This window comes from Equus asinus, chromosome 27 (genome assembly GCF_041296235.1).
Source record: "Equus asinus isolate D_3611 breed Donkey chromosome 27, EquAss-T2T_v2, whole genome shotgun sequence".
Lineage (NCBI taxonomy): Eukaryota > Metazoa > Chordata > Mammalia > Perissodactyla > Equidae > Equus > Equus asinus.
The window spans coordinates 19,336,427-19,355,273 of NC_091816.1; the positions used below are offsets into that span (position 1 = coordinate 19,336,427).

At 35.5% G+C, this 18,847-nt stretch overlaps 1 protein-coding gene across 5 annotated transcripts in view; it reads left to right on the forward strand.

Annotated features, from left to right (window-relative positions):
• Window positions 1-17,837, forward strand: part of MICU3 (mitochondrial calcium uptake family member 3) — a 99,224-nt gene extending 81,387 nt beyond the window's left edge. For 4 of the 5 annotated variants that reach the window (XM_044760520.2, XM_044760522.2, XM_044760521.2 and 1 more), the window contains 4 exons: window positions 10,355-10,463; window positions 12,795-12,952; window positions 14,015-14,086; window positions 15,801-17,837. In XM_044760520.2, the coding sequence (XP_044616455.1) occupies window positions 10,355-10,463; window positions 12,795-12,952; window positions 14,015-14,086 (339 nt within the window). In that variant the 3' untranslated portion in view covers window positions 15,801-17,837. The remainder of the gene's footprint in view (window positions 1-10,354; window positions 10,464-12,794; window positions 12,953-14,014; window positions 14,087-15,800) is intronic. The other variant, XR_011498762.1, reaches the window with a different exon arrangement.
• The last annotated feature ends 1,010 nt before the right edge of the window (window positions 17,838-18,847 follow it).

Sequence of the window (18,847 nt, forward strand, 5' to 3'; positions counted from 1 at the left end):
AACATCAACTCATATAAAACAGTTTATATTGACTTCATTTCAGTCACACTTTAGTCATTCCTATAATATCTTTAATAAAAGCTCATTTGAAGACGGCCACTGATGAGGGAGTGAGTGATCTTATCAGCAGTTAAAGTGAGGTTTTCAAAGGGTTTGGATGGCGTGAATGGTTAAGAACCTGGGACGACTGATTGTCTGTTTATTTAGTAGCAAATGTTTTGTCAGCACTTCTAAACAGTTGCATTATCTAGTGGTATTTGAATGCATCATTGCAACCAAATAGAACTGGTGTTACAAGTACCCCTTCAAGTATGGGATGTTTTGGATATATTGCCTTCTGTTTGTGTTTGTAGAAGGATCAAGTTAATCTTTCCAAGAAAAACTTGCAAATAGTTTGACCTTTTTTAAAATGGTTACACTGTGACAGTGCTAACAATTCTACAGGTCCCCTAAGGAATAGGAAAAAAGGACTTGATGCATTTGGCTATTAGTTTACATAATCTCTTAATCAGGGGTCTTTTATCTGTTTTATATGTTAAACTGAATTTTTCCAATTCATAGACACTCACCTAACGATAAATATTGGATGTTGTACCACTTTATCAAGCTCCTAAGGTATTATTCAGGACCTTAAAGAATCTACCTTTTTTTTCTTTTATCTAATGGAAACTGAGAAATATGTAACTCAAAAAGTCCAATTCCAGGGTGAATGGGAAATCTTTCCCATGAAGAGGGAATGGGAATGGGAAATGAAGAGTGTATGGGAAATCCTTGTACTACTTCTGAAACTATTTTTTACATCTAAAATTATTTCAGAATAAAAAGTTTTAAGTTAAATTCCGCTCCTGAAAACTTCTAATTGATGGAAGTATCTTAAGCACTACAAAGCATTACGATAAAAAAGGAAAATTTGGCAAACGAACCAGCATTGATTCTCGTTGATTTTTTTTGCCCTTTTTTTGGCATTCCCTCATCAATACTTAGAACAACCTTCCAGATATTGACATCTTCCTTTTAGAAACAGGGAAACTGAGGCCCTCAGGTACTTAGACACTTGCCCAAGGATTCAAACCCAAGACTCTAAGCCAGTGACATTCCTACCACACCCTTCCCTTCCCTCCACCTCTCAGCCCCATCTCTCCAAAAGGGTAATATCTTCTCCTATTTGAATAGCACTTTACATTTCTAAAATATTTTCATTTCCATTCATTTACCTAACAAATATTAAGCATCTGCGATTTACTAGGCCTTATTCTAACCACTGTAGATAAAGTGACAGGATAATAAATTCTTCTCTCATGGAAATACATCTTAGTGGAGAGATACAATAAACAAGTAAACAAAAAGTAAATAAATGATATATTTTCAGATAATGATAAATATTACGAAGAGGACCAAAAGTGAGGGGAACAGAAAAGAAGATAGACTGTCAGGGAAAGCTTTTCTGAAGAGGTAGCTTTTGATGAAGAACATTCCAGGCAGAGGAAACAGCAAATACCAAGGGCCTGGGGACAGACAAAGCTAGATTTATTTGAGAAATTGCCAAAAGGGTAAAATAAGTGAGTGGAAAAGTAGTAGGAGATGGAGAGATAGAAAGGTATTAGGTCTTACAGATAAGGAGTTTATATTTTATTCTAATGGTGATTCTAAGAGTGACGGGAAGCTACCGTAGTATTTACACTTTAAAATAGGGAACAGCAACCTACCTCCTATTTTTGTAAATAAAGTTTTCTTGGAACACAGCCACACTCATTCTTTTAATGTATCATCTGAGCTGCTTTTGCTTATTAATGGTAGAGTTGAGTATTTGCTACACACCCCGTGTAGCCTGCAAAAATAAAAATATTTACTCTCCAGCCTTCTATAGAAAAAGTTTGCCAAGCTTACTTTCGAGCATAGGTGTGATGTTTGTTAGTTCAACAAATACACATTCAGTGAGTATTTCCTGTCTACTATGACAGTTAAGTGTGATCTGACTCAAGTACTAGAAAATGATCTGATTCATGTTTCAAAAGATCATCTTAGCTGGTTTATACAGAATAGACTTTTGTTGGCCCAGCTTTGAAAGAGACAACTTAGGGTGTTTTTATAGGAGTATAGGTAAGATATGAGCATGGCTTGGACCAGGGTGAAAGTAGGGAAAAGTGGTCAGATATTGGATCATTTGAAAAGTAGAGCTAATAGAACTTGTTGCTGGATTAGACTTCAAAATGAAGGAAAAAGAGGAATTAAGACTAACTCCTAAGTGGGCCAGCCCAGGGGCCTAGTGATTGGATTTGCGTGCTCCGCTTTGGCGGCCCGGGGTTTGCAGGTTTGGATCCTAGGCATGGACCTACACACCGCTCCTCAAGCCATGTTATGGCAGCATCCCACATACAAAAAATAAAGGAAGACTGGCACAGATGGTAGCTCAGGGCCAATCTTTCTTACCAAAGAAAACAAAAAAAAGAACTAGAACCACAAGGTGAAACAGTGGTGCCATTGCCATTTCCTGAGCTAAGCAAGACTACAAGTTTGAGGTTAGGAAAGAATCGATAGTTTTATTTTGGACAAGTTTGAGATTCCTATAAAATATCTAAGTGAAGAAATTATGCAGGCAATTGGATATGTGACTCTAGCAATCAGATGCAGTCACGACTAGTTTTGGTAATCATTTGTGTATAGACTTCCAAACTGTGTCTCCAGCTTAAACTTCTCCTTTGAGTTTCAGACTTTCGCATCATACTGCCTCCTCAGCATCTTCCCTTGGGTATGCAGTAGACATCTCAGGTTTACTAGTTGCAAAACGAAACTCCTTATCACCCCAAAACTCTTGCTCCACACACTGTCTTCTCTGTTTCAATTAATGGAAACTCCATTCTTCCTAGTTGTTCTAGCCAAAATTTTTGGACTCCTTGCTCTCACATTCTATATACAATCCATCAGTAGATCCTCTTGATACTGCATCTATCAGAATTTGACCGCTTCTCACCACCTCTACTGCTACCAACAGAGTCACCGTTCTCTCTTGCCTGGATTATTCCAGTTGCCTCCTACATCATCTCTCTGCTTCCAGCTTTGCCTCCCTGCAATTTGTTCTCCATTTAACATTTAAGGAAATGCTTTATACCATGATTCAGATTTTCTTGTAATAACCCATTTTTCTCAAAGTAAAAGCCAGAATCCCTCCAATGGCCTACGAGGCCTCCACAGGCTGCTCCCTCATTACTGCTGACCTCATTCCTACCATTCTCCCCTTTTCTCACTCTGCTCCAACCATACTGGCTGCTTTCCTATTTCTTAATACTAGGCAATCTTCTATCTCAGGAATCATATATATATATTCTTTTCTGAGCCCTGAATGCTCTTCTCTTAGATATCCACAAATTATCAAAAGCCAAAGACACAGATAATGTTGAAAGCAGCAGGGGAGAAGTGACTCTTCACATAGAAGAGAGCCCCAATAAGATTAACAGCTGATTTCTCATTAGAAACCATGGAGGCCAGAAATGAGTAGGATGTTTCAAGCGCTGAAAGAAAGAAATCTGTCAACCAAGAATTCTGTATGTGCCAAAACTGTCGTTCAAAAATGAAGAAATTAAGACATTCTCAGATATATAACAGCTCTGGGAGTTTATTACTAGTACACTTGTCTACAAGAAATGCTAAAGGGAGTCCTTCAGGCTGAAAAGAAAGGAAACTATACACTAAATCAAAGCCATATGAAGAAATAAAGAATTCCAGTAAAGGTAATGACATAGTTACCACTTCACACCCATCTCTATCTAATTCTAGAACATTTCATTCCAGCAAAAGTAAACGCTGTACCTATTAAGCGTTTTCCCCCAGCCTCTGGTAACCATCAGTCTGCTTTCTATCTCAGTGGATTTACCTATTCTGGCTATTTTCTATAAAGAGAATCATGTAATAGTTGACCTTTCATGTTTGGCTTCATCCATAATGTTTTTGAGGTTCATCCACATTGTAGCTTGTATCAGTACTTCATTCCTGATTATGGCTGAATAACATTCCATTGTATGTATATACCACTATTTGTTTATACATTCATCTGTCCATGGGCATTTGAGTTTTTTCCTACCTAAGTTTCTTCATTCGGCTTCACCTACTGATTCCACAGAGTCCACAGATCTGCCAGAGGGGGTAACCTAGGGTCCTCTCAGGTCTTTTCAAAGCAAGCATCAGTTCCTGGGCACATCCAATTTCCCAGGTATATGCAGTGGCCCTTTGAGCCCATCTTCCTCCAGTGTCCATTCTCCTCAGCTTCCTCCTTCCCAGACTCTTGGGTTCTGTCTGCCACTTGCCCCAGGCTGGCACAGAGTGTGTATGTCTTTAAATCTTTTCATAGATGTTGCTGTCACCAGGAAAGCTGCTCCAGTCCAAGGGGAAGGGGATGAAACAAAAGTCAGCCTCTGTGCTGGTTCCTCAGGGAACCACCAGATGGGTCAAATCGCACACTACAACATTTTAAGAACAAGGTCCGTATTAGCCATCTGGCACCAGGAAGCTACACCAGGAACACCAGTTGCCGTTCCCACAGCTGCCACAGCACTGAAAGATAAAAATAGTAGTTCAGTGGACAAAAACACCACAACTGAAATTTTATCACTGAATTTCAGCCACCCTTCTCTTCATTAATCAGTCCCCTGCTTGCTGTACACTTTGGATTAGATTCCAGACTTCCACAAGAGTTGATGTCATCAGTCTTTCCCGGTTTATGGTTGTTTCAGTGGAGGGACTAATTCTTTAAACACCCTACTCTCCCATTTTCCGTGACACCACTCTCCCATTCTCCTAGCCATATATCAGTTATTTCCAGCTTGTATAACTCACCCAGAGGTAAGCAAGAGCGCACACTGAGAGCGCTGTCATGGCTGCACACAGAGCACATTATCAGCCAGTGCAACCAGTGAATTATAGTAGCAGTTTGACATCCACAGCATTTTCTGGTTTGTCTTTTATTGAATTATGTTTTATTAACTATCTCAGTTTTGTCCACTTATGCTTTGCCGCAGTTCAATCCAAGTGCACCTATATATGCATGTTCACATCCTGAATAACATATGTCAATGAGTATATGTAATTTTTTATTGTGGTAAAATACACATAACAAAATTTACCGTTTTAACCATTTTAAAGAGTAAAATTTGGTGGCATTAGGTGTGTTGACAGTGTTGTGAAACCATCACTAGTACTAGTTCCAGAACTTTTTCATCATCCCAAACGGAAACCCCATACCCATTAAGCAGCCATTCTTCACTCCCCTTCCCCGCAACCCCTGGCAACCACTAAAATGCTGTCTGTCTCTATGGATTTATCTATTCTGGACGTTTCCTACAATTGGAATCATGCAGTATGTGACCTTTTGTGTCTGGCTTCTTTAACTTAGCATAACTTTCTCAAGGTTCGTCTGTGTTGCAGCAAATAGTAGTGCTTCATTCCTTTTTATTGTCAGGTAATATTCCATCATATAGATATACCACGTTTGATCTATTTGTCAGTTAGTGTGGGCATTTTAGTTGTTCCAGTTTTGGCTATTTGAATAATGTGGTTGTGAACATTTGTATACAATATTTTGTGTGAAAATAAGTTTTTTTCAATAATTTTATTGAGATCATAATGTTTTATAACACCGTGTAATTTCAAGTGTACATTATTATTTATCAGTTTCTGAATAGACTTCATCATGCTCACCACCAGCAGTCTAATTTTTGTCCATCACCATACATATGTGCCCCTTTACCCCTTTTGCCCACCCCCAGCCCCCTTCCCCAGTGGTAACCACTAATCTGTTTTCTTTGTCCATGTGTATTTGTTTATCTTCCACATATGAGTGAAATCATGTAGTATTTGTCTTTCTCTCTCTGGCTTATTTTGCTTAACATCATACCCTCAAGGAACATCCATGTTGTTGCAAATGAGACAGTTTTGTCTTTTTTAATGGCTACATAGTATTCCATTGTATATGCACATGACATCTTTTTTATCCATTCCTCCGTAGAAGGACACTTGGGTTGCTTCCACTTCTTGGCTATTGTAAATAATGCTGCATGAAGATAGAGGTGCATAAATCTCTTTGGATCATTGATTTCAAGTTCTTTGGATAAATACCCAGTAGTGGGATAGCTGGATTATAGGGTATTTCTATTTTTAATATTTTGAGAAATCTCCGTTCTCTTTTCTATAGCGGCTGCACCAGTTTGCATTCCCACTAGCAGTGTATGAGGGTTCCCTTTTCTCCAACATTTGTTGTTTCTTGTGTTGGTAATTATAGCCATTCTTACTGGTGTAAGGTGATACTTCATTGTAGTTTTGATTTGCATTTCCCTGATAATTAGTGATGTTGAATGTCTTTTCATGTGTCTGTTGGCCATCTGTATATCTTTTTTTGGAAAAATGTCTGTTCATATCCTCTGCCCATTTTTGATCGGGCTGTTTTTGTTGTTGTTGTTGAGTTATATGAATTCTTTACTTATTTTGGATATTAACCCTTTGTCAGATTATGGTTTGCAAATATTTTCTCCCAGGTGGTGGGTTGTCTTTTCATTTTGTTCATGGTTTCCTTTGCCTTGCAGAAACTTTTTTAGTCTGATGTAGTCCTATTTGTTAATTTTCTATTTTGTTTCCTTTGCCCGAGCAGACATGGTATTCAAAAAGATGCTGCTAACACCAGTGTCAAATGGTGTACTGCCTATATTTTCTTCCAGGAGTTTTCTGGTTTCAGGTCTTACATTCAAGTCTTTAATCTATTTTGAGTTAATTTTTGTGTATGGTGCAAGATAATGGTATACTTTCTTTTGCATGTGGCTGTCCAATTTTTTCAACACTGTTTATTGAAGAGACTTTCCTTTCTCCATTGTATGTTCTTGGCTCCTTTGTTGAAGATTAACTATCCAGAGATGTGTGATTTTATTTCTGGGCTTTGAATTCTGTTCCATTGATCTGTGTGTCTGTTCTTGTACCAGTACCGTGCTGTTTTGATTACTATAGCTTTGTAGTATGTTTTGAAGCCAGATATTGTGATGCCTCCAGCTTTGTTCTTTTTGCTCAGGATTGCTTTGGCTATTCAAGGTCTTTTGTCGTTCCATATACATTTTAGGATTCTTTGTTCTATTTCTGTGAAGAATGTCATTGGGATTCTGATTGGGATTGCACTGAATCTGCAGATTGCTTTAGGTAGTATGGACATTTTAACTATGTTTATTCTTCCAACCCATGAGCATGGAATATCTTTCCATTTCTTTATGTCTTCTTCAATTCCTTTCAATAACGTCTTATAGTTTTCAGTGTATAGGTCTCTCACCTCTTTGGTTAAATTTATTCCTAGATATTTTATTCTTTTTGTTGCGATTGTATTCTTGACTTCTCTTTCTGCTAGTTTGTTACTGTGTAGAAAGGCAACTGATTTTTGTAAGTTGATTGGAAATATGTTTTGAATTCCAGAGAATTAGGTATATACCTCAGAGTAAATAGCTGAGTCATGTGGTAACCTTAATGTTTAACTATTTTGAGGAACTCCCAAACTGTTTCCAAAGTAGCTACAGCATTTTACAATCGCATTAATAATGTACGATGTTTCTAATTTCCCAACATCCTCACCAACACTTGTTATTGTCTGCTTTTTTAATTTTAGTCATCCTAGTGGCTTTGAAGTGGTATCATTGTGGTTTTGATTTGCATTTCCCCAATGAATAATGATGTTGAGCATCTTTTCCTATGTTTCTTGGGCCATTTGTATATCTTTTTTGGGGAAATGTTTATTCATGTCTTTTGCTCATGTTTTAATTGGGTTGTCTTTGTTATTGATTTCTAAGAGTTCTTTATATATTCTGGATGCTAGACTCATATCAGATATATGATTTGCAAGTATTTTCTCCCATTCTGTAGGTGGTCTTTTTAGTTTCTTGATAACGTCCTTTAATGCACACAGGTTTTTAATTTTGATGAAGTCCCATTTATCTATTTTTTCTTTTGTTGCTTATGCTTTTGGTGCCATATTTAAGAAAGCACTGCCAATTTTAAGGTCATGAAGTTTTTGCCTCTGTGTTTTTTTGTAAGAGTTTTGCAATTTTAGCTATTAAATTTTAGTCTTTGATCCATTTTGAGTTAATTTTTATATACAGAGTAAAGTTAAGGTCCAACTTCTTTTTTTTTATGTGTGGATATCCAGTTGTCCCAGCACCATTTGTTAAAGAGACTGTTCTTTCTTCAATAAATGGTCTTGACATCCTTACTGAAAATCAATTGACCATGGATGTTTGGGTTTATTTCTGGACTCTCAGTATGTATGTATTTTTGATGTTTTAAATTTTTCAGTTATCATCATTTTATTTTTGTTAAAATATAAGCTACTTCTTTTCACTGCACACCTAACAATTAGGACACATTCCATTCAAGTCCCAGTGGCTCATTACAGAAGTGATTCTGAGGATGTGAGTGGGGAGGGAGAAGAAACGGCCATACCCGCTCTTCCTGCCATTCCCCCAGACAATCGTTCCCTCAGTGCTGTTAAGAACTGATTGCTTTAAATTATTTCCATCAAAATGAATGTCCTGTTTTTCAATTTACGATTCCATATTTCCAAACACAAAGAGTTTAATCTACACAAAAGAATTAGTGTACAATTTTGAATTTGACCTGTCTTTCCAAAAATGAGAAGCCTATTTTGAAAACTCCAAAGGTTCAAATGGTAAACATTGTATCCTGTCATTCTTTGATTTGCTTTTTAATTTTATACTCCCTAAAATTATTGACGTTTTTGTTTACACTTTGCATAAAAATACCCCATCCTCCTGTTAATGTACCAGCATTAAGCTGTCACCCTGAGACAGAGACTGTTGCCGTGGCAGCTGGTCGCAGCATAAACTGATTGAGAAGCAGAGCAGTGACCGGTTTCCCTGGCAACAAGCTCTACTCATGGAGACAAACCGCTTCTGGCTCAGTCTCCCTGATTGATTCAAACAGTCCTCTCTGGAAGACACGGCAGGCAGACTCCAGGGGAGGCGTGGCCATAAATGAATATAAGGAAAGAGAAAGAGAAGATCTTAAGAGAAAAGACAGTGAGGATTCTCCTTGCAATAAAGAGGGGTTGTAATTGAAGTGGAAATAATGTATACCAAAATTTGGTATTATTTTTTCAATAATAAATGTTATTTTGATAATAAATCACTTAATCAGTAGTTGGCTTATATGAAAATAGACTCTTCTGGTTCTTGCCCTAGCTTTCCAATGCTGCCTTGGTAGCTTCCCTTCCCCTTTTACCCCTGCATTGTATTAAGGTCAGAATTTGTTAAGCCTAATCTCTTGGCCCTCTGCTCTTTTCTGTTTACTTTCTCAATTATGTTAATTTTGCTAAGGAGAACACATTAATTAAATGCAGTTCTTCATGTCCCAATTTGTATTATCTGAGATACATTGTGCTTATTTCAAATAACTTTCCTGTTTGATTGACGTAATAGCAGTAGCCATAATTGCAGTTTATATAAAGGACATTCCAGGGTCCTTTCCGTGGTCCCACACCAAGCCCGGTGCTGGGCCTCCCAGAGCTGTGCGTACACAGTCATTGTACTTCCTCCTGCTGTCCTGGCAGTGTTATCATGGCAGGAACTAGGGAGAAGACACTACTGTTGGCTTATTTAACATTTTTATTTTGCATAGTCATTGTAAAGACATTAGTGACCTAATGCTGAATTATATTTAAGGAGTACATGTAGAGGGGAAACTGTTGTTTTTTGAGGTTTTTTTGCTGAGAAAGATTCACCCTGAGCTGACATCTGTTGCCAATCTTCCTCTTTTTGCTTGAGGAAGATTTTCCCTGAGCTAACATCTATGCCAATCTTCCTCTATTATGCCTGTGGGTCACCACCACAGCATGGCTGCCAACAGGTCGTGTAGGTCCACACCTGGGAACAGAACTCAGGCCACCAACGTGGAGCATGCTGAACTTAACCACTAGGCCATGGGGCCAGCCCCAAAAACTGTTTTTTTAGATTCTTTTACTCTTTTTTTTTCTCTTAATCATCATATTTGCTTTCAGGGTTTAAATAATTCAGACCTGAAATACAAAGTTTTCAAAATTGAAACTTTTAAATTCATTTTTAGGAAATTTGTGCCGACATGGCAGTGTTTTTAAAATATTTTCACCTTTCATTTCTAATGGTAGCAACACTACCCAGTGGAAATAAATCTGAGTGACTTTTACATTCCATTTGGAAAAAGGTGTCAGAATGTACCCTGGAAATGTTTACTTACAAGATATATTGCAGATGCTTAATCTATTTATTTCTAGTAAGTGTAGATACTTATTTTAATAAATTTGGCAATACCAAATATATTTACATGTGTTTTCTTAATATAGGGCATCACATTTGATGAATTCAGGTCTTTTTTCCAGTTTTTGAACAACCTAGAAGACTTTGCAATTGCCTTGAACATGTATAACTTTGCAAGTCGTTCTATAGGGCAAGGTAAGTAAGCCTCTTTCAAAAATTAAAAGCGAAAAATAATCCTACATTTTTTTCTAGGGACTTTCACAACAAATTAATTAGATATATCATATTAGCCATCACCTTGCCTGTAAGTTTGATGTATACTTCAGTGGGAAATCTGTTTTCCCTAAGTAGAGTTTAGGGAAATATACTAAATTTTTGTATTAAATTTATTATTGCCCTTCATTTTGTATAACGGGAAAAAGCTAATGATGTTGTAAAGGTTCAAAGAGGAAGAAGCTTCATGGCCACTTGATGGCACGGAGGGACGTATCTATCTATAGAAGGGCCAGCTGGCCACGCCTCAGACATCTTCACAGGATGCTATTTATATTACTGATTTTACCCACAATCCCTGCTGGCTCAGAAACCTGAATTTTGTCAACAGAGTCACCTCTTACCTGTGGACTTACATGAGCCAAGTTTTAAGAATGATGTACAAAATTGAATGTCAATTTTGCTTAATTTACAAAGAAATACAACTGTCATAGAATTCAGAGTGCTGTTGTGCTCAGGAGCAGCTCATTCTTTCCCTGTAGGTACACTAACAAGTCAAGTTCTTTTGCTAGGATTCTGTAGCTATGACCACTTTCCCTCCCTGCATGACCATATCCTTTTTTAATATTCTTGCCGTATGAGGACTTTCTGTTTATGTCTTTCACGTGATTTTACCTGTGTCTGCCATGATCTAATAAGTGCTGGTTCCCAAGCTTAAATCTCAGAGGGCAGTCTTGTTATTTTATGACCAAGTTCTAAGGAGGAGCCAAACTGCAGCCTGTAAGTGCTAATGATAATTGTCTCTCTCCCGGAAATGTAGATATTGACTCCCTCAGATAGCTTCACTCATTTATTCATTGAGGAAGAGAAGCTTGGAAATTTTTTCATATTTTATCCTTTGTCTAGCCTAGATGTTCAAATAGGGTATCTTCTCAACTCAATCCATTTTAGCGTTTAAAAACCAGAACTTTTGGGAGCCCTGCCTTCACAGACCATCCTTAACTACCATGATAAACCTACTAATCAACCTTAAAAAGAAAATAAAAGTCAGTATCTGCATACCTGGTTCACAATGGAAAGTTGCTTTTTTGTGGAACTGGGAAATGAAAGCAATCAGTTGCTTACTCCTGCAGGTGCTAGGAATATATCTCTTTTCTGCTGCCACTGCTAGAACCTTAATTCAGGTTATCACCTCTCAAAACGACTATTGCCGTAGCCAGCTCAGTGGTATTCCTGCCATTCTCCACTTGCATCTCCGATGTTTCTAGACAACTCACAGAATAATATTTCTAAAATACAGAGTAACCTTTCTATGACACGCTGCTATGGAAAACTCTTCAGTTCCCCAGTTACCTGTTGAAGAATGCACAGGTTCCTTGCCTCAAAATCTCTCTGCAGGGCTTCTCCAGCCCCTCTCTGTCCCCTGGGCTCTACCCAGACCAGACCGCTCATTGTTTTCGCAATGTGCCTTATACTCTCCTGTCTCCCCCATGCCTTTGTGCCTTTATGTTATCTCATCTGCCATTTCTCCCATCCCTGTAAGCTGAAGTCCTCTATCCTTCAGCGCTCAGCTTATATTCAAAATTTCAGCCTTTCATTTTTTTTTTTTTCTTGAGGAAGCTTCACCCTGAGCTAACATCTTTTGCCAATCCTCCTCTTTTTTTGCTTGAGGAAGATTAGCCCTGAGCTAACATCTGTGCCAGTCTTCCTCCGCTTTATATATAGGTCACTGCCACAGCATGGCTGTCAGGTGGTGTAAATCCATGCCTGGGATCCAAACCTGTGAACCTGGGCCGCCAAAGCAGAGCACATGAACTTAACCATTACACCACAGGGCCGGCCCCAGCCTTTCCTAATCACTGTCCTTCTCACTCTGTTTTCCCTACTCCACACTACAGACAGAAACAATCACTCGTTTCCAAATTCTTATAGTGCTTTGTTGGTACTTCTTGTGTGGTCCTGTGTAATGGGTCTTTGGGCGGGTGTCTCGTCTCCCACCTGAACTCTAAGTTTCTTGAGAACTTACTCATCTTAATAACCTCTCAAGTGTCTGTTGCTGATATTAGGTGCTCGTTAAGCATAATTCATTGGATATGAATGCGTTATTAACCTAAGATACAGCTACTTGGCCTTTTACTTAAAACCACAAAAATTTTTTGTTCCCTGGAAGATAGCGTGGTTAATGAAAAGTCCTGTGTTACATAAGTTCATTACCCATGTTTAGAAAAAAACTTTAATAACCTTTCTAGTAAATTAACACATATTATAAAAATAATGTTAACAGTCTACTCCTTTTCTGTAACATTTATCTAGATGAATTTAAGCGTGCCGTCTATGTAGCTACTGGCCTCAAACTTTCACCACATTTAGTGAACACAGTCTTCAAGATTTTTGACGTTGACAAAGATGATCAATTAAGTTATAAAGAATTTATTGGAATTATGAAAGACAGACTCCATAGAGGATTCCGGGTAAACCTATAAATTTCAAGCCTATTGATATTCTTTTTTTAAATCTGAAAGAAAAAAATCCATCTAAGTTTCAGAAATAATTTATATAAATTTTTAAGGATATAAACTGAAAAGTTATATTGGAAAAGAAAAAAAACGTAAGGCCTTCGTACCTTCAGACAATTTAAGGTGATAAAAGATACTACTTTTTTAAAATATAAAATCAGTTTGAATTTCAATAACTTATTTTCATATTGTTACTTTAATGTCTTCATCTCAGGTTGGGGGAGAGGGAATGTTGCCAAATATTTTGATAGATTCAGTCTGCACACTGGCTGTTCAGACTTGTTAGTATATGAGAAATATCACTATTTCTCATTTTATATGACACGCATTTCCACTAGGCAACTTGAGGCTCTTAAGTCACTGCATATTTAGTACTTTCTATGTGGAAAATAAAGTAAAAAATGTTTTTAGCCTGTTGAACTCTTTTTCCATTAACATTTTATACTACAAAGTCAAGTACTAGAAATTCGATGATTTTTTTCTCAGAAACATGTTTTAAACAATGAAATATAGCGTGAATCAATAAATGTGTTTACACCTAACGTACTTGTGGATGTGCCACGATTAGGAAAAGAAAAACGTTTTTCTATTAACAGCCAGAATATTCAGTCTTCCCTCTTTGGTAAGAATACCCCTAAGTATTATACATTTAGAAAGGGGAAAAGTTAGACATACAAAAAAAAACAAGATTCATCTTACACCGTATTTTTAAAGATTTTTTAAAATCCAAGTTGTCCTGGTGAAGATACTGTGTACTTAACTGCCACCTAGTGGTTAGTTAACATTTGCAATGATGGCACAGGTACCTGGAAGGGCAGACATTGAAAATCATGTATTTCTCCTCAAAAATTTTAGAGTAGCAAGATCAAATTAAAATATGAACTATGCTATAAACCTCTGGCACTGTTTTGCTGTCTTAGGTGTTCTGTGTTATTTTTGCTTCATTCATTTATTGCACACCTGTGGCCCCATAATATTTTATTTACATTTGCACACTTTCAATCCTCTGTTCCACAGGGTTATAATAAAACTGTTCAGAAGTATCCCACTTTCAAATCCTGTCTGAAGAAGGAACTTCATAGCAGATAAGTATGTTGGCTTGCTGTCTAAATTTGTCCAGTAACAATAAAGGAAGGGTCATAATTTATTTTTCTATTATGACATTTAGAAAATAGCTGAAAGAAATAGAATTATAATTTATTTTTAATTTTTAAGCCACTAATTCAATTTAAGAACTAATCTTTTAATGATTTGATTTTTGACCAGTAGTAGTTCAATTTAAGGATTAGTCATTATAACAAAACATTAGTTTGCCCCTAATTAGTGCCATCATTAGTTCGACACTAAGGTATCATCTAAAAATGAACTGGAATAAATACTCATCTGACTGGCATTCTTTTGCAGTGTCTTTATTGAAAAAATTTATGTTTAACCTGCAGTTTTGTACAGATACAATATTTAAAAATTGGATTTTTATAGTTTAGGCTCATTAGCATCTAAGAAGAATTTGGTACCATTTTTTAGGATGATGCTTCCAAACATCCACCACAATAATAGCAGCTAATGTTTTTAGAGGTACAGTGGGAGCCTGGCACTCTGCTAGGTGTTCTTCCACAGGCAGCATCTCAGCTAATCCTCACAGAGAGGTGTCCCATTTAACCGGAGAGAAAATAGAGGCTTAGTGAGTAACTTGCCCAAGATAACTTGCTAGTCAGTGGCCAGCTAGGGTCTGAGCCTCATTCTGTCTGATGGCAGAGCTCTTAGTATTTACTGCACTAGCACCATAGAATGCGGTAGGTGAGGAAGATACAGGAGATTCATTCAATTTGTATCAACCCAAAGAAGTATCTCAGACTTGTTGCTGATCTCCAAAATGAAGGGTTTGTTTTTCCTTTTTTCTTTTAAAAGTCCACTGTAGCTATAAAATTTTGGTCAGCTATGGATTCTGACTAGTTAGATCTCTGCGGTGAAGGTTTTGTTCATTTATACATACTTGGAAATATATATTTCTTGCTGTTTCTCTCAAGCTTGAAACATTTAAATTTGCCTATAGCAATATTTCCCAAAGTGGTTCCATAGGTTGTCAATGCATATTATTCTTTAAAAGAAAAAGAGAAGCTGCTTAGTCACATAAGTTTGAGAAATACCAAAATAAACATGGTTAAATAGGTTCCTTCCCCCTTAGAACATATCAGATCTTAATATGCCACTATTCGTTTGTCTCTGTAAAGGAAAACTGTAGTATTCAGTACTTTGCAAAGTAGCTTTGAGGCCTAATGTTTTATGGAACCCATTTGGGAAATGCTGGTCTAAAATGCTTATCGGCAAGTAGGTTTATTTATTTATCTAAGGTGGTAACTGCTGTGATTGAGCTAACAAAAGAAGTCAGGTCTTAATCCCTGTTTTGAGAAACTTTCTAGTGCCCTATAAGAAGGTAAACGTTAAAAAAAGTGGGACTATACCATTTATATTATGTCCATATGCGTGGTGTTCCCAACCAACTTGTAATAGTGTCACACTGACACTGTTGTTTCTATGTAGTCGTACATAGAACCATAGATAAAAATGACTACATTTATTCTAGACCTTTATAAGACTTGGATTAGACAAGTTACTAAAGAAAACACTGAGCTTTTAAATTAAAGAAAATATTTTATCATTGTCTTGGAATCTTATATTTTCCGAGTGTTTTTATTATGTACCTGACTGTTTCATATTATCATAATAATATTTGATTGATGAAATCACCTCTGAATTTCATCTTAAATAAATATTGCTTATATATGTATATTTTTTTAATTAGGTACTTCTAAAGCAAAGTTTAAAGCATTATTATCTACATGACAAGTGCAACAAGCAAAACTTTCAGAGAGCGGAAGGAGGTCTGGGATCAGAACAGGTAGAATTGAAGGAGAAGGTGAAACGCTGACTATAATTTTTTCTTGAACATAAGAGATAAAATGGATCTTCACTAACTACAAATGTTGTATGTTATCAACTTGAGCTTTTGCCTTGATTTACTGAACTCTCTGCACTTTTTCATTCCCTTCAGAAGTATATAGATACTTCCAATGACTATGTCAGAATGTATTTTAAATATTTTTTAATTTATTAGAAATTTGCCTCATTTCAAAATAATGTATGACTTCTGGAATCTAGATCACTTAAAAATGAACAACAACATATTTCCTTTGGTTTTAGACTGTGAACTTATTTTCAGAAAATGACTATTCCTTGAGATTTATCTCAGGGCTCTTAAAATTGTTAATAAATCCTCATTACTTGCCAGGTTTTTAGTTACATGGAAATAATTTTGAAAAACAAATAGAAATTAAACTACTATAAATGATGATGGTTTACATTGTACTTTTAACTTTTAAAAGTACTTAACATATATTGTTTGAATCATGTAAAAAATTTTTTAAGTTTTTGTTTACTTACCAAAGGTAACAGAATGTCTGTTATTCTTTTGTGTAAAGAAATTTAAAACGTAGATTTTTTTCCTCAAAATAAGTCATATATTGATGGTAGAAACACTGGTAGTTGTTGTAGCAGTAGTCACTGTCATTGTCATTATCATCTTAAACATGATGCTGCTCCTGATTGCACATGGTGTATGTTAATAACACTACTAAAAATAATATCTTACAGCTTGGTAACTTATTGCATATTCTTAGTATATGTCTGTAGTGTCAAAATGAGTACTATAAAAGACTAGTATAAAATGGTTTAGAAGACTGATGTATATATTAGGTAAAAGTTATTATTTTGTTTCTTGTAAAAGGACCACATGCAAAAGTGATGCCACACAACCAGTAATAATGAATAATTTAAATATAATTCCTTATTTCAAAATAATAAATCATAAAAAAGAAAGGGAAAACTTTCTATTGAAAAACAAAATTGGGTTTTCACATGGAGAAAATAATTCAATAGTACTTAATGGAAATCTGTTCAATTAAAAAGTATAGGTTATGAAAGGGTACTATACAAAAATAGAACAAGGAGTTTAATATATTTATATACTGTATGTGGAAGATAAGTTCATTTTTCTTCTTTTCTAAGATGTATTTAATGTAAATTGCACACACTCCAACTATTACCTTGCTTTTGCACATGAAAATAGGAAACACTGACTTGTTTTTATGTTACTAAATGTGAAATTGGTCGTTCTCCATCAGTCTATTTATAAAAGTAATGTTATTTCCAAGAAAATGTTATTATTAACATTGACTATGTATTTGTTAGACTTTTTACATTCTTTATCTGATAGTATTTATTACATTGTTATAGAAATATATGATGCATAAATTTGAAGATTCCATAGAGTATAATAATTTAATTTCACCTGCTTGAAGGTTGCTTCAATTGACTGACTAAATGAAAATGCCTACCCACTCATTAACATGCCCCAGGACTATTTTAAAACCATTGAAAAGATCCAGTTTACTTTTATCTTTGACTGTAAGTTATATTATCTTGCATACATGGAAAAACTGCTATTTAGAACAGTCCTATAAATATAGATTAAAAACTGAATTAGCTCATTAAAATTCTTTATAATTCTGCCATTTCCCCAAGGAATCCTACATATGCAATCTTTATTCTTTATTGCTTATCAGAGTGAATGGATATTCATTTGTTTGTAAGACTGCAGCATAATATTAAAATGTGAATAAATGAAATATTCTAATCAATTAAAATGGAAAAGAGTAGTAAATTACAGTAATTCCCTATATTATCACTCTTGAACTTCATCATCTGTAAAATGGAGGTAAAATATCTCACTGGATTGTTGTTTACATCAATTAAAAAAATTTAAATGCTTTGAAAATAGTAATATACTAAATACATGTATGCTCTTATTCTCAGCATTTCCATCTGCCAATTATTCTTTGGAAAGATGAAGCTATACGTAAAATTTTACTATCATACTCTTTACAGAAAGTCTCCCTGATAAAAGGTTTATGGTTCTCTCAGAATCATTTCATATTAAGGAATTCATTTAACTTAAAGTTCCAGTTTATTGTTCTTATTATAAAATATAATTGTAAAGCAGACTATGTTACATTCTTATATTATCTTAAAATAAATATACCTGCTCTTGAATCAAGAAACTTAGTACTTTGTTTTTATGTAAATCTGTGAACTAATGTCCTTCCAAAAAGTATCACCTCCAAACTTTGGCTGATCTTTGTTGGTTACCAAACTTCTGTTGATCTTATACCCTCTGCTTTAGCAATGCATGCTAATGACATCAGTCTCATCAACACTGTTAATCTCATCAACACTAGATAAATCATGGAGCTATAAAGCTTGTCTAAGTATATAGTAGGAATTCGTACATTATAGAATTATGGTCATTGGTAGGTACTGGAAAGCTTTCCGAAAGTTTTCATGAGACGTAATGGACTATCAGTTATGCTTTACAGAACTGAATAGTTTAAATGGCTTAAAGTAATTAGAACCAGCAGCCCCTGTTTTACTAATGTTGGTATTTTGTAGGCATCATCTTAACTAAGAAAACTCCTAGAAATTTACCAGTTTTCAAAATACACTAATTACCCTACTTTTTATAGCCTTACAATAAATTAACATTTTTATAGTGCTTTTAAGTCCAAAGGATGTAAAAACATGAATTGTATAATATTCTATAAGTAAAAATAAAAATTCTAAATGATATGAAAACATTGTGGGTTTTTTCTTTTAATTGGCAGCATTTTTACTTTCTTAGTAGCTCATGAAATAATGGTGCATCTTGCAATCAATCACATCTTAAATTCTGTGAAATATTGTATAATGAAAACCAACAAAAAGATATAATTCTCTTTATATCTTTATAATTCTCTT